This window comes from Xiphophorus hellerii, chromosome 9 (assembly GCF_003331165.1).
Source record: "Xiphophorus hellerii strain 12219 chromosome 9, Xiphophorus_hellerii-4.1, whole genome shotgun sequence".
Classification (NCBI taxonomy): domain Eukaryota; kingdom Metazoa; phylum Chordata; class Actinopteri; order Cyprinodontiformes; family Poeciliidae; genus Xiphophorus; species Xiphophorus hellerii.
Genome location: NC_045680.1, coordinates 14,367,181 through 14,392,457, shown reverse-complemented (window position 1 = coordinate 14,392,457; position 25,277 = coordinate 14,367,181). Strand labels below are relative to the sequence as shown.

The 25,277-nt window shown below is 38.0% G+C and overlaps 1 protein-coding gene across 1 annotated transcript; it reads right to left on the bottom strand.

Annotated features, from left to right (window-relative positions):
• Positions 1-8,060: 8,060 nt before the first annotated feature.
• rx1 (retinal homeobox gene 1) lies at positions 8,061-14,493 on the bottom strand. The gene is made up of 3 exons (XM_032572892.1): positions 14,187-14,493; positions 10,662-10,915; positions 8,061-9,002 (listed from the first exon to the last, which is right to left on the bottom strand). Exons 1-3 carry the CDS (start codon positions 14,485-14,487, stop codon positions 8,523-8,525), a joined length of 1,035 nt encoding a protein of 344 aa, XP_032428783.1. The 5' UTR covers positions 14,488-14,493; the 3' UTR covers positions 8,061-8,522.
• Positions 14,494-25,277: the final 10,784 nt, after the last annotated feature.

Here is a 25,277-nt window from a genome sequence, read left to right as displayed (position 1 = left end):
ATGTAAAAATATTCAAGGCTTTTATTTTGAAATTATTATTATGCTCCATTTTAAAGTTCCGACCTAATCCCATGTGTAACAGTGCTTTGGATGAAAAAGTCATATACGGCCAAAAAGAGCAATTACATGATGTAAAAATATTCAAGGCTTTTATTTTGAAATTTTCAGTATGATTCACTTCAGAGGGCCAAACTATTCCATTGTGTAACAGTGCTTTGGATAAAAAAGTCACATAAAGCCAAAAAGCGCAATTACCTGATGTAAAAATATTCAAGGCTTTTATTTTGAAATTATTATTATGCTCCATTTTAAAGTTCCAAACTAATCCCATGTGTAACAGTGCTTTGGATGAAAAAGTCATATACGGCCAAAAAAAGCAATTACATGATGTAAAAATATTCAAGGCTTTTATTTTGAAATTTTCAGTATGCTTCATTTCAGAGGGCCAAACTAATACCACGTGTAACAGTGCTTTGGATGAAAAAGTCATATACGGCCAAAAAGAGCAATTACGTCATGTAAAATATTCAAGGCTTTTATTTTGAAATTTTCAGTATGCTTAATTTTAAAGTTCCAAACTAATCCCATGTGTAACAGTGCTTTGGATGGAAAAGTCAGATAAAGCCAAAAAGAGCAATTACATGATGTAAAAATAATCAGGGCTTTTATTTTGAAATTATTATTATGCTCCATTTTAAAGTTCCAAACTAATCCCATGTGTAACAGTGCTTTGGATGAAAAAGTCATATACGGCCAAAAACAGCAATTACCTGATGTAAAAATATTCAAGGCTTTTATTTTGAAATTATTATTATGCTCCATTTTAAAGTTCCGAACTAATCCCATGTGTAACATTGCTTTGGATGAAAAAGTCATATACGGCCAAAAAGAGCAATTACGTCATGTAAAATATTCAAGGCTTTTATTTTGAAATTTTCAGTATGCTTCATTTTAAAGTTTAAAACTAATCCCATGTGTAACAGTTACTGAGTTAAATCAGTTATATACAGCCCATAGCAGCAGGTAGTTCTAAAGGCCAGTTCTCAGTCCTGATCTGTTTCAACTGAGGGTAGATAGAACTACAGTGATGCGTATTCGTAGTCCTAACCAGCAGCCAATAGCCTCTTGAGTTCCGTTGCTATGGTAAATAATGGTCTCAGCAGGTGTGAGCTGTGAGCTCTGAGCTCTCAAACACACAAGTGTGTTTGAGCAAACACACTTTACTGAAAAAAAGCATTGGAAACAAATCCTTCTTGTTCGGGAACCGTAATACATATTGGAAAAGCGTTTTAAGCGTATGACAGGTCAATGTGTCTTCTGCGATAGTCCCGAGATTCATATCTGTACCTCACTCAGAACATTTACAGCGATGAGAGAAAGAAATGTTGTGCCCAGATCTGAACCGAGATCGGCTGTCACTGTAATTTGAGCAAAAATGAGAAAGTTTGGGTCGCTTAGAGGCAAATTGTGGACAAACCGTAACTGGTATCGACGAGCCGTCTTCACTTTCGAAGAGATCACAGACGTATCTACAAAATGAAATTTGAATGGCATTTCTAGGTGAATTTGTGACGACACAGCAAATCCTCAAAAATAGGGTATTTCTAGGATTTTTCCCATTGAGTTATAATGGGGTTTTTTTCGTAGTTTTTTGCGAATTATGTCGCCACGTTAAGCCCAAATCCCACCAGAAGTAATAGCTCCAATGGCGTGAATTTTCTGCACGTTTTGATACCTCATTTGTAGGTGTGCACCCAGCGGTACGAGCCGCATTAACGGTTACGGAAGAAAAATAAAGATTAAAGAGACGCTTCTCTCCGACAATAGTAATAGGTTCCTGCCATTGCTTTGCATGGCAGGCCCCAAAAACCGTTCCAGCTGCATAGCGTCAAAAACAAGGGGGAATAATTGCCCAATAACTAAAATTTGTCAAATTGTAGAAACATGTAAAATGTTACCCTTGGGGTTTTGACATAATAGCATAGTTTATCTGGACATCACATTGCATTTGCTAAATATTTGTTGTAATTTAGTCACGTTGGATGATTTCTCATAGAGTGTTTAGTATCACAATCTCTCCATGCGATTTAAATCGGCACTGTGACCAAGTTTCCACAAAATGTTAGATTATTATTTTACAGTTTTACATTGTCTTAATAATAAATCATTATGTTGTCATATTAATTATTTATACAGTTTGTTCTTCTATGGATTGATGAACTCTCGTGTACGGGAATGTTTTGATGCATCTCTCCAGGTCTTACACCAGTAACTGGTTGTATGCCTTTATTTATAGCAAACGGCACATGTGTAACCCACACCTTTAATCTCATCATCTCATCAGTGGGGTTTACCTGTCCTCGTATTTTAAGGGCACATGAGGACTCGGTGGCCTAATTGAGACATCTGACTCCCAAGTTGCATTCGAAGAAGTCATAATCTCAGAAGCACTCTTACCTCTGCCAGTCTGTCAGTTGAGGTCATGAGTTGTGTTAATGTTTTATTAGTTTGGTCAGGTTGTGTTTGTCTCTACATGTGACTCAGGTGATGACGACTGAATCACAATTTCCAGGAAGGCAAAGCAGGTAATTCCAAAGCATTCACAAAAAATGTATTTGTACCTTTCATGGGAGGGTTTTGAACAAACTGCAGCATTCAATGTGTTTCCAGGCTTAAAAAATATTTTTTGTTTTTGAAATGTCTATTGGGCAACTGATATTTTTATGCATTTTCCCATATCAAGGACAGAGAAAATGCACTTACCTTAAAAAGTGTTGTAGCGCAAAAGTGTGAGCTTTGGATTTTTATATTTAGGTGACACAAACCTTTGTCTGCATGTAGTTTGGAGCAGTTTCAGTTGTCATATCTTTATTTTTCTCTGTATTTTGATATGTTCAGTTTTAATTTAGTTTTCAGATTTATAAAGATTTACTCATACCTGCCTCACTTGAACGATATGTTTTCTTGTGTTTTCCAGTTTGAGACTGAGAGAAATGGATCTCTGTATTACATCAAATTTATACTTGAGGAAAATAGGAAACTAAGAAATTACTAGATTCCAAAACACTCTGGTCAAGTTTGCTTGTTCTCCCTATGCATGCCTGGGTTCTCACTATCCAAAGACATGCATGTTGTGGTTCACTCTAAAATGCCTTCAGCTCTAAATCTTTTAAAAATATATTTTTGAGTGTTTTGTGTACATAACAGTTTGTCCTGGGTTGTGGTGGACTGGTGAATTGTCTACTCTGCCTATCGGACATTGACTGCAGTGACCCTGCATGCATTATGCCAGCATAGGAAATGGATAGATGGATGCCTATTTGTTGTTGTGGGATTGTTTTTCCCCACACATGCATTGTGTGGGGAATGCATAATTTAATTTGAATAAATGTACTCAAATTAAAGGACAGATTTTCCTAATTTTTTTAGTTTAGGTTACAACAGTTCACTAAAGTGTTCATTTATTTTCTTTTTTTAATAGAACAAATGCTATATTTCCTCCAAACAAATGCATAATTGTATTAAGTTTGAAAATTAAATATATCTTGCTGATTTTGAAAGGTAATTTTTTAATATAACTCTTTTTCTGTACTTTTTCCCAGGCTTTTCTCAGTGCCACTAACAGCTCTCGGCCCTGGTTATTGTCCCAAAGCAGTCCTGGCTGGGTAATGCCAGGCAGACCAATATTTAGTAAGTTTCCGCCTGGACCCGGGTTGACTCAGCCCGGTCTGGGTACTAATCCCGTAGCTCTCAGAAGACCCCACTCTGAACTCATCCTGCAGCACAGGAAAATGCTCTAATTGGGGGATTTTCTACATCATTAACCCTGATGAGCACCCTCCCCTCTTCTCTCTTCCTCTTTTCTGTGTGTGTTTTTCTTACCGTCCCACACTTAATCTCCATCTTAAGGTTTTCTCTTTTTCCTTTCTCCCACTCTGAATCCCTTACATTTTTTGGTTTACTTTTATTGTCTCCCATGAAAAATACAGATTTTTTTCCTTTCTGTTCTCTCTCATATGTAAATTTAAAGTAATATATATATAATAACTTGTGAAATAAAAGAGGGGTGATACAGTGCCTTGGTAAGAGATTCTCCCACCTGAGCAGAGGATTTCTGCAGCTCCTCCAAACATTCAATCAACCTCTTTGCTGCTTAATTGATTGATGCACACTTTAGCACAGTTTAGGTGGATGGCCATGTCTTGGTAGGTTTGCAGCTGAGCCATATTTTTTCCGTTTTGAACAATGCTCTGTGAGACGTTCAGAGATTGAGATATTATTCTGCAGACTAACTCTGTTTTAAATCTCTCCACTACTTGATCCCTGACCAAGCTACTCTGTTGACTCTGCTTACTGATTAGCTTCTGGAGGCATTTGGTCACACTGAATTTTAATTATGAACATTTGGTCATCGATGCAAGTATATATTTCCTTTTTTTTTACTTATAAAACTACTAAAACTATTTATTTTGAATATGCAATTGTTTGTTCATTGGTGAAAATTAACACGAATTAGTATTTGTGTCATAGGGTTAAGACCGCTCTAAAATATACAGAAATTTCTGCAGAAAGGTTTAAATGGTGTGAATACTTTTGTAAGAAACTTTGAGTCTTTTTAGTTTTACCTTCACTATCCAGTAAATTATATCCAAATGATTCCTGCAGCTAGCAGATTTCTTGTTTTGATGTTTTCATTTAATTTCTTTTCTCCAATAATAAACTGATTAAACTGTTGTGGATCACTCGGAACCAAATATGACTTTGCAATCAAAACGGCATCTCTCTTTGTTTCTAACTTTAATATAATTAAATGTTAGAAAATGAGACGTTAGCTTCATAATAAATAGTGACCAGGCTGATGTCTTTGTTAGGAACTAGAAGACTATAATATGTCGGCCATGTGGAACTAAGAGCTGGAGCTTTTCAGAGCTGTTTTTAATACTTTCAGGAAAATTACAACATAAAGCTACATGAAAAACGCAGCTTCTTCAAAACGGCAGGCTCTGCATGACCTCTTTGGCAGTCAGAGGTCGACAGCACACAGACATTGCAGTAGGCTCCATCTAATCACTTTACAAAATGTCAAAAATCATGCAGACATTTCACCTGCTGGTTCATCCATATGTTGCTCAAAGTTAGGGTCTATTCAGAAACTCCATCTGTTTTGGAAAGTGACTCACACTTTGCAGAACGCCGATGAGCGCGGCGCCACCGGTCCCCTCTGTGAACATGTGCAGCAGCGGCTTGGCCTGCTGGCAGACCTGCCTGCCTGGGGGCAATTAAAGAGCCCGGGCCCTGTGGTCAGTGGCCCCCCCTGGGGTGCCCTGATTGATTGGAGTCTCATCTTCCTAACAGGCTGGCCCCCTGCCACAAAACCACGGAACAGCACTGAGCGAAGGGAGGGGCGAGGGAATAAAAGGGCCTTTACATGACAGAAAGAGACGAGAAACACGAGCGTTTAGCTGAAAAGAAAGAATGTATGTCAGATGATAACGATTATACTGTAGTAATCTTGGATTGCTCTTAAGTCCCAGCAAGGTGTGTGGGAAGGAGTAGTGAGAGGTCAGCATGAAAGCTCTTCAGTGAGAAAGTGCAGATAAGCATTTCTATCAAACTATATTTTTATTGTTCTTACAAGAATGTGAACAATGATGATCCGGACATAATTAACAAGGATTAATACAATATAACTATAACTACGACAATACCATTCACAACTTCACATAGAACCCCCTCCCCCCCACGAAAACAAAACTAAAAACAACTATAGTGCAATTTTTTAGCACTATCTACACTTTGGCTTGTTCTTGGTCCAAAAATCATGTTTTTGTTGCATCCTAAGGAAACATTTTGATGTGCAAAGGTAGTCCTCAGTTTCCGTAAAAACGTCACTAACCAAATTACACCAAAAACAAAATTACATGAGAACTAAAAGCGAGCAGCGGATTCAAAACTATTTTCCCTGTTTGAGCAGTATGAGAAGTAAATTGAACCAAAAATACCTCAGGATTTGAGTTTTTTGCTGTTTGCATTTATGTTAAAATAAAACATTACAAGACAGAATGCAATGACAGAACAATAAAGGGGTATTTGAGATTGCACTGCAAAAATAATGGTTTTGATCTCCCTCTTTTTCCATTATCAAGTTGAAACATTGTTCTACCTGTACATGTTCAAGTTTTGGGATGCAGAAACATCTCTTAATCAAAGCTGATTTTTCCTATTTCATATTGATTTTTACAACTGACCTTCTCTACCTTGAAGATAATTAGAGCTCAGTGCTGCAACAGATGGTAAAAGACTGATTCTGTGTCCCTAATGACTGCAGCTTACAATCTATGTTCCTTGTCGTTTGATCAACAGGGGGAAAAAAAGAAACTTCCATAACAAAATGGGCCTATTTAGTCCAGCCTGAGACCGTTTCTCCCCCTTCAGTTTCAGACAAAGAGGATACACTTGGATCAATTGTGCCAAACAAAGACCAAACTATGCGGGGTGACGCATCACACAGGACTCTTTCTGCTGCGCTGCACGTACACTCAGCCAACCAGCACTGAGTTGCCAACAGGTTTTCTCCTCTAACTGCCACTCAAGCAAGAAAAGCAACCAAAAAAAGAGTAATTTTGCTGGTTTTGTATCTGGTGCAACCCTCTATTTCATATTTAAAGCAGAATGTCAGAAAATAATCAGGATAGGTTTTGGTACAATATTAACTCTGGGTCAAAAAGGTAACAGGACTTCTTTCTTCAGGACCGAATTAGTATTATCTCCAGTTTTCAGCCTCACATTGAAGAAAATCTCCAGGTTTACAGAGCTATGAATGCCCTCTGTTGACCTCTTTCTCCAATGACTTTGAAGTATCTGAGCTATGATCTCTAACCTGAAACACCAACCAAATGCTAAAGCCTTACAAAATTATTCACCCCAGATTTGCCAGCGGAATCACAAATTTCAGTGTATTTTAGTGGGGTTTTATGTGAAAGAAAACACAAAGCAGAGTGTAATTATGAAGTGGAAGGAAAATGATACGACTTTTTAAAATTTGTACAATGAAACGAGAGAAGTACATTTTTTCTACTAATATACGTTGGGACTCATGGTGGTGTAATGAGCAGAGCAAACATGTATAAGAAGATGTTCTGTTTAGACCAAAACTGAAATCTTTGGCCTACATGCAAAATATCATTTGAGCTAAAAGCTAACATTGCACATTACCCAGAACACACCGTCGCATGGTGAAACGTGATGGATGATGAGAGTTGAGGAAAATGGATGGAGCTAAATACAGTCGAATCCATAAAGAAAACTTATTAGGGCTGCAAAAGACCAAGAGGGCGGAGGTTCATCTTCCAACACGACAACTCTAAACATTTGGACCAGAGATACAATGGAATGGTCCAGATAAAACACTATTCAACACTATTCTAGTCTTAAAATTGCCCAGTCAAAGCCCACACCTAAATCCCATTCAAAATATGTAGCAAGACTTGACAGCCTTTCTGACTGAGCTTGAGCTTTTATGTAAAAAAAGAAATGGCAAAAATTTCAGTCTGCAGATGTGCAAAACCAGTAAAGATTGACTTCAAAACACTCGGAGCTGCACTAGTTCTGACATAAAGAGGGTGAATTAATTATAAACTATGCTGAAATAAACTTTTTACAAAAATCTGTTATCTACAGAGCAATTCAGGAATGAGACAAATTCCCTAAAAACATCAGATATTTGAATACTTTATTTTTTTAGAGAACTGAAATCTCATTTTTAAATCTAGGTGAATGTATGTAATTTGTAAAGTGAGATGTCTGACTAATTTTGTGAGTATTTATCTAATGTTATAATTATCCTATGTTTTGTTTGCATATTTTTTTTACTTTATCATTTGGACCCCAGAAAGATTAAGACAATTAGTAGCCAGGAAGATTTGTTTTGGTGGAAACTAATAGGGAACGCAAATGCTTCTCCTTTTGTGTGTGTGTGTCAAAAATCTTTAAAACCCCTTAGCATTGTTTTCCACTTCACCATTATTCACTGCTTTGTATTGTCTCATCACATAAAATCCCAACATAAAATGCTGAAATTTATGGCTATGACGTGACAAAATCTAAAAAAGTTCAAGAGGTGTAGATACTTTTGTAAGACACCCAAGTATGTTCATAAAATGTGAGAATTAATTTGTCTGTGAGTTTTTAAAAAGCATGTTTAATTAAAAACAGTGAATTACAGTAGTTTCTTGGGTGCAAGCTATGATGACCATAGTTGGTTTTTCTGAATTTGTTGCACCCAAGGCACCAAACATCAACAGGTAGAAGAGATAACCAATAATGTTATTGGTTATCTCACACATGGTTTCACTTTTAAGTCTTGGAGATGAGAAAAAAGTTAAAAAGAAAAGAAAGTACCAAAAATGTTCTTCAGTTTTCACAGCTCAGTCTCACTTCAATTTTGTGGCCGAGCAGGCATGACAGGAGTTTTCATTGTCTGCTTTGTGCCAGGATTGTCCCTCACATGGACTGTCAGTTAGTCACATGGGCTGCCAGGTCTTGTCCATGGACTGGATGTGTTCCTTGGCTTTCATTCTCAGAGCGGCAATGCTCGAGCTGCGCTGGTCCACGTCTTCCAGGGGGAATTTATCGGAGTACGGGGCTGGACACTGGTAAGGTGGGGGAGCCATGCTCTGCATCCCCTGCCCCGACGGAGGATGGGGGTGAACGTGCGGGTGAGGAGCATGGGGGGCGCTGTTGAGGAATCCATGGCTGGGATAACTGGGCTGGAGGGCCTGAGCTGGACCCATGAAGCCTGGGATACACTGGACGGGTGTGGCGCTGGACAGGGGAGACGTCAGCCAGGGATCCAACGGGAGGGAGTTGGTTATTTGACCCATGCTGGTGTGAACCGGAGGCGGGCGATTGAAGGACAGCATGGGGGAGTCATGAAGCTTCATGGTGCTGGCATCCATTTTTTCCTGCCGACGCCATTTAGCTCTGCGGTTCTGAAACCAGACCTAGAAAAGACACAGTTGTTTACATTCAAAACAGTACTACAGTTAATTATTGTTAAAATTACTCCGGTTCATTGGGAAGACATAATTTGCTTGCCGGAACCATTTCCTTACACTTCAAGACCTCAGTTCCACTTTTCACATTTTGCTTCCACACATGTTAACATATCTTGTCAATTATTATAAATCAGTGCATATTTCATTAGAGGTCTTTTAATCCATATGTGGATTATGTGAACTCCTCCAGTAAAAAGTGGTACAGTTTTATAACTGAATAAAGACTCACTTCAACCTTCTTCTCTGCCATTTAGCTTTATTTAATAGCTCAGTTTCCATTCAACTTATCCATGGACTTTTCAAGTAGAAACAGATCTTCAATTCCCAACTTATTTTAGTAACTGGGTTTTCTATGGAGCATTTGATGATGTGTAGGAACGTTAAGACATGAGTTGAGATGGGAGTTCATCTAATGCACTATATGTTTATTCCTTCATGTAATCATATTTGTGTTCATTAAAATAAAAATATGAATAGATTGCCTTACACTATGCAAATACATAAACTTTTTACATAGTTTATGTACATAGCTTTTTAATCAAATGATATTGTTTGGCTGGATTACTGACAGCTGCAATGCACAACAAAAAACCTATCTTTTTCTTTTTGATTTATTTTTATGCAATTCACAAGTCTTGAATCATGAATTTGCATTTGCAATTTCTATCTCTGACTGATTATTGTAAATAATTATTCTGTTTTCCTGTGGTGTTGGAATGAGATTATTCCTGTTTGGATTGCTCCATTTAATCTTACACCTCTTTGTTTTTCTTTTAAATGTCTTAAATCAGTAAACATTAACACTGGCATTATCAGTCAATGAAGTCAGCACAGTACCTCTCTGGATACTTGGAACTTCTTTGGGCTCCTTCTAATCTTTTTACACCAAGCTGTTCAAGTAGATACTGGAAAGCAATAGGCGAAAGGCCAAGAGCTTTGGCTTGAAGCTGGAACAAGCCACGTAAGTCAGGTTATTTAAGGTGATGGGGCAAGTGAGGAAATGTTTACCGTAACAGCAACAACGCTGTTTGGCTTTGTGCTGTAAATTTCAGCAGAAGGGGAAGAAAACCTTTACAAAAAGAGGTTGTAGATCTGTAAATAATCATTGATAGTGGTTGTTTGCGCATTGATCGCACCCTGGATAAGCACCTAAATTAGCCCCCCAAAATCAGCTTCTTTTGAAACACTAATTTAGAGTTTAATGTGCAACCAAACTGACTCCAAGGATTATGATCGTTGACAAAAGCACAAAATAAAACAGGAGAACCACTTTTGTGGAAAAACCTGATCAAGGCTCAAAACTGCACCTTCCAGGAAAAGAGTAGTCACAAACAGAGTCCTCTGATAGACTCCATTTATGAGATTAGAGAGGCTAAAATGTAAACAATACATCCTGATAGATAAACAGTCTCCTGACAGGAGCTCTTTTCACATCCTAGGTTACAATATTAACTTTAAAAGTTAAGATTCTCAGAGAAAAGAAGAAAAAAGCTTTTGACGAAAGAGTCCAGTGAGGACATCTCGAAGGCTTCTTGGTGGACAGTATGTGAAAGCTCAGATCTGTGTGTCTGTGCCCACTCTAGTGACACTTGCAGCCCTCCTCACCTGGACTCGTACTTCAGGGAGGTTCACCTTCATGGCCAGCTCCTCCCTGCTATAGACGTCTGGGTAGTGGGACTTCTCGAAGGCGCGCTCCAGCTCGTGCAGCTGGTAGGTGGTGAAGGTGGTGCGGTTGCGTCTGTGCTTCTTCTTGGGTTGATCATCCTTGCATGACTCAGGTGACTTGCCTTCATCGCTCTCCACATTTTTCCTGAGCTCACCCAGCTCTTCGTCACTCTTGTTTGTGTACAAACCAGCATCTGCCCAGGTGAGAAGAAAGAAGAATTGAGACATTTTCTTGGCTTTGTACATTAAATGATTTTTGTGGAAATCAGAGAAAGAGAAACAAGCCTTGTTCTCAAATAGAAGTTGTAACATCCACTTTCCAGCACAGCGGACATTTGCCTGACAAGTTCAACAATACTAAGTCAGTGAAGGTAGATCAGTGAAGCAAGTAAAGGCTTGAACATCAATGGACTTTAAAAGCATTCCTAATCGGATTTTTAAAAGTTGATCCCTGCTTTACATTCACTAGAGGTAAAATTAAGTTAAACGTTTTAGAGATGCTTTACCTGCATTCCTGGTCCATCTCACCTGAACCAAATGATTGGTTAATGACTAGGCCTTTGCAGAACTTGCTGACATGACAACAAAATAATTGAGCCTTTTGATTCAGGTACATGGAGCAGGGATGCATCCAAAAGATGCAGGACTGGAGTTACAGACCCGTTCTTTACCCCTTTGTTTCATTCATACATAATTATTTATTATGCCACTGTGGGTTAAAAATAAACTGGGCATTATATTGACAGGTGACATCAGGCACTACAAGGCTTTCACTGTAATCCTTCCTCCAAGGTGGGATCATTCTTAACCTTCCTCTCTGCTCTTCTTCCTCGCCTTCACGGGTGTACATCACCTTCAACAATAAACAACATGGGAAACAGTGAAGTCCACAGTGGGGGGCTGCTGGGCGAATTAGATTAACAAGTAAGTAATTCAATTAAAGAAAATACAGAGACCCTGATCCCCCAATCAGATCAGTTGGTCTTGTGAAGCAGTGACCAATGAGGAGCTGATGTTTGCCAGGACTGGACCCGGTTCAAGGGCTGTACAGCACTCAGCTCAGGTTGGATAAGATGCCAATCACTGAAAGAAGGTTAATTTGACTTGCTTGCATAAGAAGTTTAGGTTTAGTGTCACAGCAGAGAATAGTAGCATTTTGGTAGCATCTGCTTCAGGAGGTAAACGATTTGCTCAAGGAAGGAGACATTTAAAAGTAGCAAGCTACACGAGAAGCTGCCACTCATTAAAATATTTACTTTTCAGTCTAAAGTTCATATTGGCAATATAATATAATCATCCATCTTCCAATACACTTGTCCTTAGCGGGATCGCAAGGGGTGCTGATGCTTATCTGCAGAGGTCGACGGGCGAGAGGCGGGGTCAACCTGGACAGGTCACCAGTTCATCGCAGGGCAACACAGAGACAAACAGGACAAACAACCATGCACACACACCCACAAGGACAATTAAGAGAAACCAGTTGTGTTTTTGGACTGCAGAATAAAGCCGGAGTACCAGGAGAGAACCCAGACATGCACAAGGAGAACATGCAAACTCCATGTAGCAAAAAAGACCCCAGGCTGGGATTCAAACCCAAAACCTTCTTGCTGCAGGGCAACTGTGCTACCAGCTGCGCCACTGTGGAGTCATAATATAATAAATATAATGTAATATAAAATAAGCGATGGGTAGCCATTGGACATGTCTTATCTGCTTTACATTATAGTACAAATCATTTAACTTGATAACTGTCTTTATCAGCTCCTGAAGAATTTTTTTAGATTCTTAAATACTTACAAATTTACTGAAATGATCCAGTAAAACAGAAAAAGTGGATAAAAGGTAACTGTTTACCTCCAAATAAATCCGTAAAACGGAAAGGAGTGGCAGTTTCATGTGATAATTTTGATCTTATGTTTATTTTCTCACATTTTCAGGGACCGAGTGGTCTTATAAAAATGTTGACTGGAGTAGTTTCATGTAGAATACAAGTTACTACAATTAGGAAGTAAGCTTTGTAGCAAGATGCCATATTATGGTCTTAGCTTTAATAAAACAACAGACTGTTTCCGAGTCCTACTGCTGCATTAGTTTATGTTAATGGGACATATTGTTGAGGATAAAAGACAGGTCGGCATGGTCTCTGCTCTGACAAGCAGGAGCAGCAGCAGAAGCAAAGCAGGATTGGAGGGGTTAATTTATCCACCTCTCATTAAGGAGCCATGACAAAGGCTAGGCACTGACAAAGGCAGAGGTCAGGTCTGGTTCAGTGACCAGCTCTTGGCCTGTCAGCCCATCACAGCTACTGGTCTGAAGCCTCCCCACTGGTTCTCAGCCAGGACAACATCTCCACACTGAGAGCAGGGGCCGAAGTGACACCAAACAGGAAAAAAAAAAAAAAATCAAGCAGAGCTTATTCAGGAGGATCTGGACCAACTTCACAGGAAACACAGACATAAAGGGAGTGATGTCACTCCTGCTGATGCATGTCAGTTAGACAAAAATAAAGCAATTAATAATCTCTCTTATCAAGAGCGCTCTGTCTCATCGTCATGCAGATTTTTTTTTTTTTTTGCATGCTTGTTTCTGCCACCAACCACCTGCCTGATCCTGCATGTGAAAAAAGCTTCAGATTAAAACGAGGAAAATTTGATTCTGCGGCCGAACGATGACAATAACACCCGAATGAACTACTGTACAATCTAATCTGCGGAGAAGAGAAGATTAGGGGGGAATTCCACAAGGAGATGGAGATGGGATTGGTCTTGGGGACATAAACCCGCTCTACACCATCTTGTGTTGTGATTTATCTGCTCGGTCCAGTCAAAGCAACAGGATCTACAGAACAACAGCATGTAACTCTCTGATTCGGAATCAGCATGAGCTAAAATAGAAATTTTAATTGGATGCCCGACGGGATTAGTCTTTTGTCAGGTTTCTTCAATGAATAAACATTATTGTGCTGTTTGCATTAGCTTCAATATGAGTCCATTTCATTTTTCACAGTAATGTCCTCACATTTTGTAAAATCGGTGAAATATTTGAAATGGTAACACTACCCAGTTTATTCATTCTAACCATGAAACACTAAGCTTGTATTATAATGTTAAACTCAACAGTCAAATAGTTTGAAAGATTGCTCAGTTTGGAAAGATCTTCCTATTGCTCCAGTGTTGAAAATTTTTTTTGTTAATTGATTGAATTTTGACTAAATTTTGTTAACTGCTGAAAATCAATTATACTGTTTTTATCAACAAACTCTTCCCCTAAAATCTAAAAAAAACTTCTCATATTAATCTTCACACCAAGCCAACTTGAGAATTGATATTAAAAAAACACCTAAAGTGTGTTTGCAATAAATAAATAAATAAAAATGTGATGATATATATAAACAAGCCTTGGGCCCAAAGCAATTGATTCACACTGGTTTAAATCTAAAGAAAGTGTTCATCTGTTTTCACTCACCCTGGTACTGCTGCTGCTGCTGTGAGCTGCTGTTTCTCAGGTGTCCGCTGTAGGACGGGTGGGACAAGGACTCCTGCTGCTTCACATGATTTCCCAGGCCATCTATGCCCATCTTCTGGGGCCCCATGGGCCCGGCAGGACTTAGCAAGGGGTCCTGGTCTTTATTGAAGCCCAGGATGACATCGATGCTGTGGACGCGGCCCCCGACTGCGGCGCCCCCGCCTTTCCCCATTTCGTGGAAGTTGCTGGGCGAGAGGCAGCTGTCGTCCACCATGCTCATGGTGTCCAGTGATAAATGCATCCGAACGTCAGGGGGAGTCACCTGGACAGAGGGGAGAGGTGAGGGTGAGGAACCAGAGGAGGTCAGAGGCGACCCAACATGTTCATAAGGGTCTCTGGATGAATTTTGCTCAGTCCGGATTGGGCCTGCATTCACAGTAGACTCCAGATCGGGGTCCAGTTGACTAAATACAACAAGTTGGGCAATGTATTCTCACATGGATTTTTTCAGTCAGAACCCATGTGTGTTCAACCTTTTATTCAAAACTATTCACATTTAGGGCCAGTTTTCTACTAATATGGGTCCCATATGCAAATGTTTGACAAGAAATCTCCAGATCACACTTAATGGCTCTTTTTCAGCTACAATATATAAACCTGAATCTTGTCTTCAGAGGTTTATATTACTACTGAAACTGAATATAACAGATTATATTTTCAATCTTTTTCTGAATCAACTTGGAGTCATGTATGAAGGCTAAAAAGTAACACAATGACCGGTTAAGTTATAAATAACTAGAAACAAAATAGTTTGTTAGGCATACATTAAAATCAATGTGTCACTTATAAATACAGTATTTAGTAATTTCATGCTGTATTTTTATCTGTTGGTCTTGCATAGTTAGTGGGCCGGCATGTTGCAGCTCTGGTGAAGAGGATCATCAATCACTTTTAGAACAAGCCAGAGTTACAGTTTTTATAGGTTTTTTTTATTGATGCATTGCAGTAAATGAAGCATTACATTAGTTTATCAATTCTGGTAACTTCATATAATTCAAAAATAAAACGAGACCAAATTTTTATTTATGGGTTTTGTTTAAGATATTTTAAGTAATATAACTGCTAAGGTATTGGCATACTTACATACATCCAATTACATTTTAATTCTGTTTTAATTAAGTCATTTTTCAAAGACATTTTTAAAATAAAGTTACTACTAAATTCCTTTATCTTGAAACTTTAATTAATTGACAGTCATGCAGTTGTGATCATGAGTATTAGTTGATAAAAACCTTCTCCCATCTAATCAAAGATCCAGCTTTTATATGTTTTCAAAAAGCAAAACAAACATGTTCATTTCATATCACATGAAGTCTTTAAATGGTATAAATGACTCATTTTGTTTGTTTTTATATTCTTCTCTGCAGAACTACCATAGACGGGTAAAACATAAGATGCAAAGATGCCAAAGAGTCAGAAATGTCAGTAGTGAAAGCAAGAAAACCTAAATGTTTTTTTAAATTAGTTGGTCAGTAAACTAAACCCAGATGTGTTTAGTATGTTTTAAACTTTTAAGCTGTAAAGAAACATCTAATAGTTACCTGTTGGGAGGAAAAACGATGAATTGCTGGAGCTGCTGATGCCGGGCTCCACCTGCTCCTCTGAGCCTCCAACTTTTTGCTTTTCCCAGATCAGTTTTTTCGCTCCTCCTGCGGTTTCTCTCAGTCCAGCCTGGTCTCTGCTGTGCATTCCTCGATGTATTTCCCCCAGTGAGCCATAAATGGTCCAGACAGGAACTCTTCTGAAAAGGGCCACCCTATAGAGCCGCTCAGTTTAGCAGCATCCACTCTGGCTCGGAGAGCAGAGTGGCAGAGGAGTGAGACCGGGAGGGAGAGGTGGACAGAGCTGAGGAGGCGTAGGAGGTGAAGCCAAAGGATTAGGACAGCTTGTTTATTGCAATCCTTCCTCTTTAAGAGTGATTGGCAGCCATTTTCTGCTCAACTAACTGCTTTAAATGTCCTTTAGAGTCAAATGAAAGACTTTTGCTGATGTAATTTTGGTTGTTTCAGAAGAAAATAATTATTAAGTTTTCACTAAGCACAGTCACCCTTTTTGCGCCGAGATGAAGAAAGGAAAAGCAACAGCTCCAAAGACATAAATGTGTATTATTAATGAAAGTTTAAAATCTTAACAAGGATAGTAAAAGGATAATGTTTATAACTGCATGTAATTCCTCTTATTTCACGTTATATCTGATAAAAAGGTGAACAAGAGCGCAACAAAAATTGTGCTTATTGTTCAAATTAGCAAGAAGTTAAAGTGAAATTTAATCATACAAATTAATTAGAAAGTTTATGAACATGCTGTCTACAATTAATGAGAACCCTGAAAAAGATGGGTAAAAATTCAGCATTAAAACCATCAAGCTGAAAATCTTTGGGGAAAAAAAAGAAGTTAATTTTATCATAAGATGTTTAGTAAAAATATTCCACAACAAGAAACACTTTTCTAGACAAACTAATTGTTGCCCCTTGAACAATGTCTATAAAAACATTGTTATTGAAGCATTTTTAAAAGTATGTTATGCTTTGTGAGTTTCATGAAGAATGTTTAATTAGTAGTTAATGACTTCTTGTTTTTCTGGCGTATAAATTTAGAAGGAATCCATTATCTGCTCCTCAAAATGGAAAGGACAAGAAAACATGCCATTAAGTAAGTCATGTACAGTATGTGTGTTGACCTTTGCCTTTGCTCCTACATTTGCCCATATTTACAGTCAGGGTAATGATAAAAAGAGATAAAAACAACTTGAACTCTGACAAATTATGTTGGACAAAGACGTACGTTTATCCTGTCACCATTTAGCAGGACTGAAGGGGGAAAATCTTCAGAGTTCACTGTTGGACAACTGCAAGTATTATTTTATTTTATTTATTATTTGTGCTACTGCAAATTCAATTCCAAACCCTTTCATGCATCATGAATTATGATCCTTTGTGTCAGGATTTTTTCCAGAGAGTTTTTGATTTTCTTAAGGCATAAAAAAGGTCGGGAAAATAATTTGTAAAAAAAAAAAAGAAATTCTAGATTTTTTTCCAGGTAATCAGTTGTAATTTTCTCCAAAGGCAAAGTTGTTATTTGGAAAATACATCAGTAGTGTTGTTCTTTAGGGGTTACTTGATGTCACAATATTTTCTTTTTACCTGCAAGCGTCCTCTACAGTAGAAGGATGGACTGTCTGGGTTGGTTGGCATGTTTTTTTGTCTGTCTGCCGTGTTGGATTTAGCAAAAGATTTCTTGCAATTGCAATGGATGGCCAGTAGTAGATAGTGTATTGTATAATGAACTAGTGTCCACTTCAGTGGCCTGTTTGTATTTATAACATAAAAATCGACAAGAAACACAAGAAGATGGCTTTTAGATAGCTGCCCACTGTAGTGACCGCTACGCATGAAAGGGTTAAAGCTTCTTAAACATTTTTACAAAGTGCAAATGATTTTTTTTGTCAAAGTGGATGAACATATAGGTGTTGTAATAATTTAATTTGTTAATAAAGCAAGTGACAGCCAATGTGTGCTTTTATTTATTTAGTTTTTGAAATATTATTACATGAGACAGTTTCACAGCCTCTAAAAGTGATGAAACTTTTAAGAGATGACCCCTGCATCACTCTTTACAATGTTATCTGTCTGTCCAGCCACAGAGTTTCACTGCTTATGTTAAGCAATGAAACAGTCATGTTTTTGCACTGTGGGGGGAAGCTGGAGTACCCAGGGAGAGAACCAGTACATGCATGGGAAGAACATGCAAACTCTTTGCCTAAGAGGGAACCCAGACCCTGATGCTCTAATCCAGTGTCCCACTGTGCAGCCCTGAAACTTTATTGCTAATTATTTTATTGTGAAGGTTTAATTCATTCAAACCAGGTGGTTCTGACAGAGGAGAGTATTTTTTTTTGTACTTGTAGGGTGTCTGATTTGTAGTGCTCTTCATGGACTCTCTCTTCCACTGTAGATCGCAGTGTGGATGTGAGGATCAGCTGTCATCTGAATAATGCTGACAACAAACTTTAGTAAAGATATTTACTAAAAAATAATTACGTCCTTCCATATGTGGGTCAATGGAGATCCTGCAGGTGTAGTGCCTGGGGAATAAATTGATTGCACAAGCAGGTTGTTATTGAGTCAATGGAAAGGTATCGACTTCCAGATGGCAGGAGGTTAAACAGCTTATGGGCTGGAAGAGAGTGATCTCTCATGATAGCGAGCGATTCCTCGTTGCATCTCTCCTTTGAAATAGCCTCCAAGTTGTTATGTAGATCCGGATGACTCTAGATATACTTTAAAGTTGACCTCACTTGTCAGCAGCATAGGAGACCCACAGGAATGGAGAAACACAGGTTGATGTAAAAATAGATACACAGGACATGACATACTTACCATGAAAAAGGGAAGTTATTCAAAATAAATATGTTGTATGTCTGATTTTGCCTCCAGATCAGTTTGTCTCCTCATAAATTTATACTCTCGTTTTTCACTCATTCATTTCCAGTTATCTTCCAGCCTATCTTCATCTCCGTACCAGAAAATCAGCAGCCAAAGCTGAGGAGCAACTTCCGGTCCTAGAAGTGAACTGGAGAAAAATCATCCTTCACTTCTGTGCTCATTAACATGCAAACATGTCCAGACACTCACACAGCACATTTCTGCACATAAGCAGATGCAATACATGCAAACACAAGGTGCATGCAGAAGCTAAAGGAGTTTTCTGTAAAGTTTTTGGTCCACTGTTCAACTTAACTATGACACTACGAATCAACCAGACCTGGCATTTTAATTTTGTTTTTGTTTAAGAAAAATACCAGCTGTAAAATGTTAAACAAAATGCCCTGAAGTCCAGCATCCAACAATTTGTTCACATCTGCAAAACTATGAAGAGAAGCACCAAGAAACTTTTTATTTGTGTCTATATCTATGTATTTCTTACACATATCCACAGTTTACGTCATGCATGCAGATCAGCTGATCTGTACATATAATTGCTGTCATTACTCTGAATAGGTGGGAACTTTTCCAGTGAATTAGAACAAAAATGGCTCCCAGTTGAGCGTTACCATACTGTCACTCTGGATCCACACCTCTGACCTTTTCAAATGTTTGTCAGGCTGATGAGAAATCATTTTGGATAGACATCATACGTATAAAAAAATTCACACACTGCACAAAGTTTGGTGAATTGCTTACTGTGAAGCTACTGTGAGGAATAAAAACACCCGTGGAGCTGGAAAGAAGGGAGAGTCTCAGACCTCCTTAGTCCTCTCTGCAGGATGCTTTAGCAGGTCAACTCTAAATTGCCCCCCCTGGCACGGATAACACACCTAAAATCTCTCACCCAAACAGTGCTGGAGCTTTGTGGTTAATTTTAGCCTGCAGATTTTGATAAAGAGGAGGAGACCTGTGTGTTTTTGAGAAGCTCACGCAAAGAAAAACTAAAACAGGTACAAGGAAACTACTGCAAACAAGCTCCAAAATCAAACGTTTGATCATTGTTGAAGCCATTGAATTATTGAAATACATCATATTCATACACTATTGCTGTCAATTTATAACTTAAGGTTAATTTAAAATGTGTTTTTTATATATATTGTGAGGGGAAGTTGTTGCAGCAAAAGAGCAAGGATTGAAACGGTGACATTACACTGCTTATTATATGCCTGAAAATTCTCTTTGAAATTTGCCAAGTGAATATAAGAATAAACGTATATAAAGATGTTTCCCATTTAAATCTCTCATTTACTGAAAAATTCCTCTCATTTTTCAACAAGCCTGTGGAGCACCACGATGCTCACCGCTCATATTTTTCTTGAAAACATTTTTGTCCTTCCAAGGTTTCCCAGTTATCTTAATTGAGCATAAATTGGTTAAGAAGGAGCAGTGTAGTTGTCAAGCTGCTTAGTTTTATCAGATGACAAAGTTAAGTCCTGCTGATCCTATTAGAGGTAAAAGCAGCTAACGTGTAAATGCGCAGTGTCAGCTTAGTGGGGAGGGAGCAGAGTTAGGGAGGGTAAGTTCATGTGACCGTGAGATGTCTGTCATTGTCTTACACACACACACACACGCACACCCCCACACACCCACCCACCCACACACACACAGCTCTGTATTGATTGACTCTTAGATTCAGTTTTCCACAAACCGTTTAGGATGCTTTACATGGTGACATTATGCTTGGAAATCAGCCTCGTTTAAACTCGTTTCTGCATATCTATCAAATAAACTGTTATTAGTATCAACATGTTTATATCTAAACATTAAGAAACAACTTTTCCTATATTTTTTCCATATCTTCTTCAGTTGCATCGTCTGTTGTGTCTGAAATGCTGCCAGCTGGAACCTCTCAGAAGGCTTTGCTCTGTTTTGCCTCATTTCTGATCAAACTACTTCACAATTTGATTTTCATTCCTGAGATTCTCCTTCCCCAAAGGGAAAGCACGAGAACAGAATGAGAATGACTCAAAAATGTCCATGTTGCAAGCAAATATACGTATATATAAAGTTCAGTTTATCAAGAAATACTTGTTTTTATTCAGAATAACCTCTTGATTGCTTTTAGTTAGAGTTTTCAACCCCATCACAGTAATAAATATATATATATTTTTTTTTTAAATATGGTTAAGTCCTAAATTATTCGTGCCTCTGGCATTTTTAGATTGAAAATGATTATTTGCGATGGTGAAGGGTGTAGATTTAAGGTCCCGAGACAATTAGTCTTTACCAATGTTTCCATGTTTCCATTTGTATTTTGATCATTTCAGGTGATGAACTCAAAGGTTTTGCAGTTGGAAGGTCTCCTTATCATCACTCTAATCCTCAGTTTCCTCAAGTGGGGACTCTGGCTGAGCCACTCAAAAAACTGATCTTACTTCCAGTCAGGAGAAAATGGTAAAAGTAAAGTATTACTTCAAAGAAATCTTCTTTTCTTCCGGAAAATGTTCTCAGTATTATTCTTCCGTTATCTCACTTTAAACTTCAGTTCAGTTAAAATAATCTGCTAACTTTAGATTTTCTAAAGAAATTAAACTGCAGTTTTGTACGTCTGTGGAGAGAGAGGGAGTGAGTCAAAGTATTATTTTAAGACTTGAGGTCATTTATTTGAAAATTTTTTCAGAGCATTTATGTATAAAACCCCTCAGAAATTAATTTCACTTGGATTTCACTACTGCAAGATACAGTATGTGCAACTCTCCTTCTACACATGTCTGATTTACTTTATGGAAATCATGTTTGTTTCACACAGTTTGGAGAAATTTTATATGTACTTTAGATTGTAAAAAATGAAAAGATTATGACCACAGAAAACTGGTTTGTTTAGTTCGCTTAGTTCCTCTTGGCTTCATTCTCGGGTCACATTTATTATTTAAATATGATTACTGGATTACAACACCTGTCACATGTTTTCTTCTTCTTCTCTTGTGTCTTCTTTTCCGGTCGAGAACCAGCTCACTGAAACGCTGAGATGTTCAAAAACGGTTGGCTTCTTCAAATCATAATTAAAACTATAAAATTATTGATAAATTTCATGTAAGACTAAAGGTCGATCAGTTTATTTGAGGCGATAGATTAGCAATTTACTGCTTCTTTAGTCAAAGCCAAAAGTTTAATGTCGTCCTTTGGGTGTTTTCAAGTCTTTTTAATGGGTTTCTACTGCCTTTTTAAAACACGTTGAATTTCATTGAAATGTATTTGCATTCTCAGAGACAATTAAGTCATGAAAAATCTTCCCGTAAAACTTTTGTTTGCGATTTAAACTTGCTTCTCTCAATGTAGAACTACTCAATTATCTGTAACCACTGAGCTTTTAAACTGTCCTGGAATCGAAGCACATCCACTACAGCCTCCATTATTTTGATAATTAAGACCATCAGCACCTTTGTCAAACAAGCGCCTCCACTGTCAGATAGGACCCAAGAAACAGACAGCAGCTCTTAAGCTAATTTTGATAATTGAATTACACCTACCTATCAGCAGGTAAACCTTCACACTAAACTGCGGGAGCATGTGTAGTCTCATTTGTTGTGTAAACTGATATTATCGCTGTCATGCAGAAAAAGGCCGGCTCCCTTTTCTATCACTAAAAGTTCATTTCTTTCAGAACAAATCTGTCATTTTTGACTTGGATAATTTTACTTCTTGTTTGGCAAATAATAAAACGGTAACGTTTGATTTCTTTTACTTTTCGACTTTTTAAAGTACTCTTTATTCTCCCATTACTTCAAGGCTTCTAAAATGGTGTCTGTTCTTTACGTGCATAGCATTTTCTGATTGCTCTAAAACCCCTGATAGCATTCATTAAAGTTGTCCTGCTTTAACCAACTGAATGAGAATCAATGAGAGCAAATGGACAAAACACAGCACCATGTTTAAAGACTGCAATAACATCTAGTGCTTTTTGCGTTTCCATCTTGAAAATATTTAAAACACACATCACAACTTTGTACCAGAGAACTAAAAAAACAGCCTATTTGTGTTATTTCAAGTGGAGATATTCTGCTATGGATCTGTTTTGGCAAAGAAACTTCGACATCCTTCCAAAGTCGTAGCGTAAAGTTATAAGTCTGACTTTGAACTCTGCTGGATTTTACCTACTTACATGTTGTAGGTTTGCATTATGTGCTACACAAAGCTCTTTGCTCATGTGGTATCATCATAGTCACATCACTATGATAGTGATGTAAGTCTATGCAGACTTTGAACCCAGTACCTTTTGTGGGGAAGCAACGGTGATACCACCACTGGCCTACGGTGATGCTAACAAAGCTAAAACAGGAAATGTGAAATCTGATCTAATGTCAGACAGGAAGGAAAAAAAGGTCTTATCTTTTTAAATATGTAAATTTCTATTTTGTATAGCAGAAAACTGCCAATAAATTCACATTTATACATTTAGCTTAAAAAAAAAACAGTGATTTTTTCCCCCCTACAACCAATAAACCCATAAAAGTAAAAAGATAAACTATTAAAGTGAAAAGTGTATGTAAACTTCTGACAACTGCTGTGTATGTTTAGATTTTTTTTAAATGCAGAAATTATTTCAGTCACTGAGAATTAACAGTAATCACGTTTATTTTTATTTTTTTTTGAATATCTATAAATGCGAATAAAACAAGCAGAAATGTAAATTGCTTTTAAGATACTCCCAGTGGGGCTTTAGGTTTGCAAGCCCATTAAGAAATGGATGGGTATTATAACCAATATTTTCTAATCCATGTAACACTCAAGTACACAAAAACATCTGGTTATGCACTGTTGGGATTTTTGCTTTTAACGGGCTAAATCCTTCTGTAAAGAGAAACATCACCATCCCGAGGAGTTGATACCTGGAAGATGCCGCCTTCTAGGAAGAGCATCTTGGTTCTGATGCTTAAATTGGCTCAGACAACTAGTTTCTGACCCGATCTGAACCCACCAAAATCTACTTAAACCATACCAAGATAAACCCTTTAGGTTAGGCCAAACCATTCATTTACACACTGCTGCACACGCAGCCAGGTGCAGCAACAGTAGAGCTCGACTTGGACTTTATACACAGAGTAACGTGAGATAATTTGAGACATTTTGCTTCAGAAACAGAGTTTGCATGTTTGTTGTTTTGACTCTGCATCACTAATTGAATTGAACTCAGTTTAGATTTCAACTTGCATATTTTGTTTTAGACCAGCTTGGAACCACAACACACAGACAGAAGTTAAGAAAAACTAAAATCCTGCATGTTTTGCAGACAAAGCCAGAGATCACACAGTGACAGCTTGTTTATCAGGGTCTTCCATCCACTCTCTAGGATCAGGTGAAAGCAACAGGTGATCGGTCATTGTCTGCTCAGACCTGCTGCTGCTGCTTCAGCAGATTAGCTGTTTTCTAAGTCTTTGTAGAAAGCGCAACTTAAGGACTTAGAGCCTCCGAGAAAAGCATCTCAGCACACTCCTTGACATATGGGTGAAGGCTTTGTGTCCCATTATCCATCTACACCAGGACACAGCCCGGAGCGAAGAAACGTCCGGCGATATTTCGACCCCAGAAGCTTGCACCATCGTTTTTTTTTTTTCATCTTTATTATTATTTATTTGATTTCTTATAAATCCCTGAGCAGAAAATTGCTGCTCATCCCATTAGAGGCTTTAGAAAAAACACACAGCAGATTGAACAAATCGTGAAGGACCCCCGCTCTCACCATATGATAACAAGAGCTAGAGGATCAAGCTGCAATTTGTGCTCCGTCCTCTGGGATACTGATAAACACCAGGCTTACGCAGACTTATGTCAAATGACATCTTTAATTTGGTCTTGTGACATGACAACAATCACACAAAGAAGGCTTTATTCTGTGGTGAGATTTAAAGTGGAAATATTTTAGCATTACTGGGAAAATTAACATTTTGCTCTATGTTTTTCTTAAATAATGAAAAAAAGCATACAAGACATATGTGGCCTGCAATACACGAAACGTGCGGATCATTAAAAATGTTCCCCCTAAGATTAGTGAAGCAGAAAAATATTGAGTATCTACAAAAGCCAAAGACGTCCCTGGAGGACAGTGGATAACACAAATCTCTGTTCTAATCTCAATATTTAAAGAGGGGACAGAAAGCAGGAATAAATGTTCATTTCCTTTTGATTTAGTCTCATGATAGAAATTACATTTGAACGAATTGAATCAAAGTGCCCCATGTATCTGATGGCTCTGGTGGATGAAAATCTGTCATTTAATTTAAAATAAATACACATAAATTCATAGGAGGAACCAGGACTAACTGTGCTTGTGAAGAAAAATTATGCTCTATTCCAGGAAAAGTTTACACACAGTCTGATAAATTTCTGTGTAAAATCAACATCTCAAAATAATCTTTGCTGACTACGTTCCCTCTAATAATCATTTCATGCTCGTATTGTTAACACTAAACCTTTGTTTTCCTTCCATGTAACGAACTAAACTCGTCTCCTGATGTTGGTCTACTGTCTGTGATTGTATGGCAGCTTAACCCATAGAAAGCCAGCCAAGTTTAAATGGTGGCTTTTTCAAAAACTACAGCCGGTT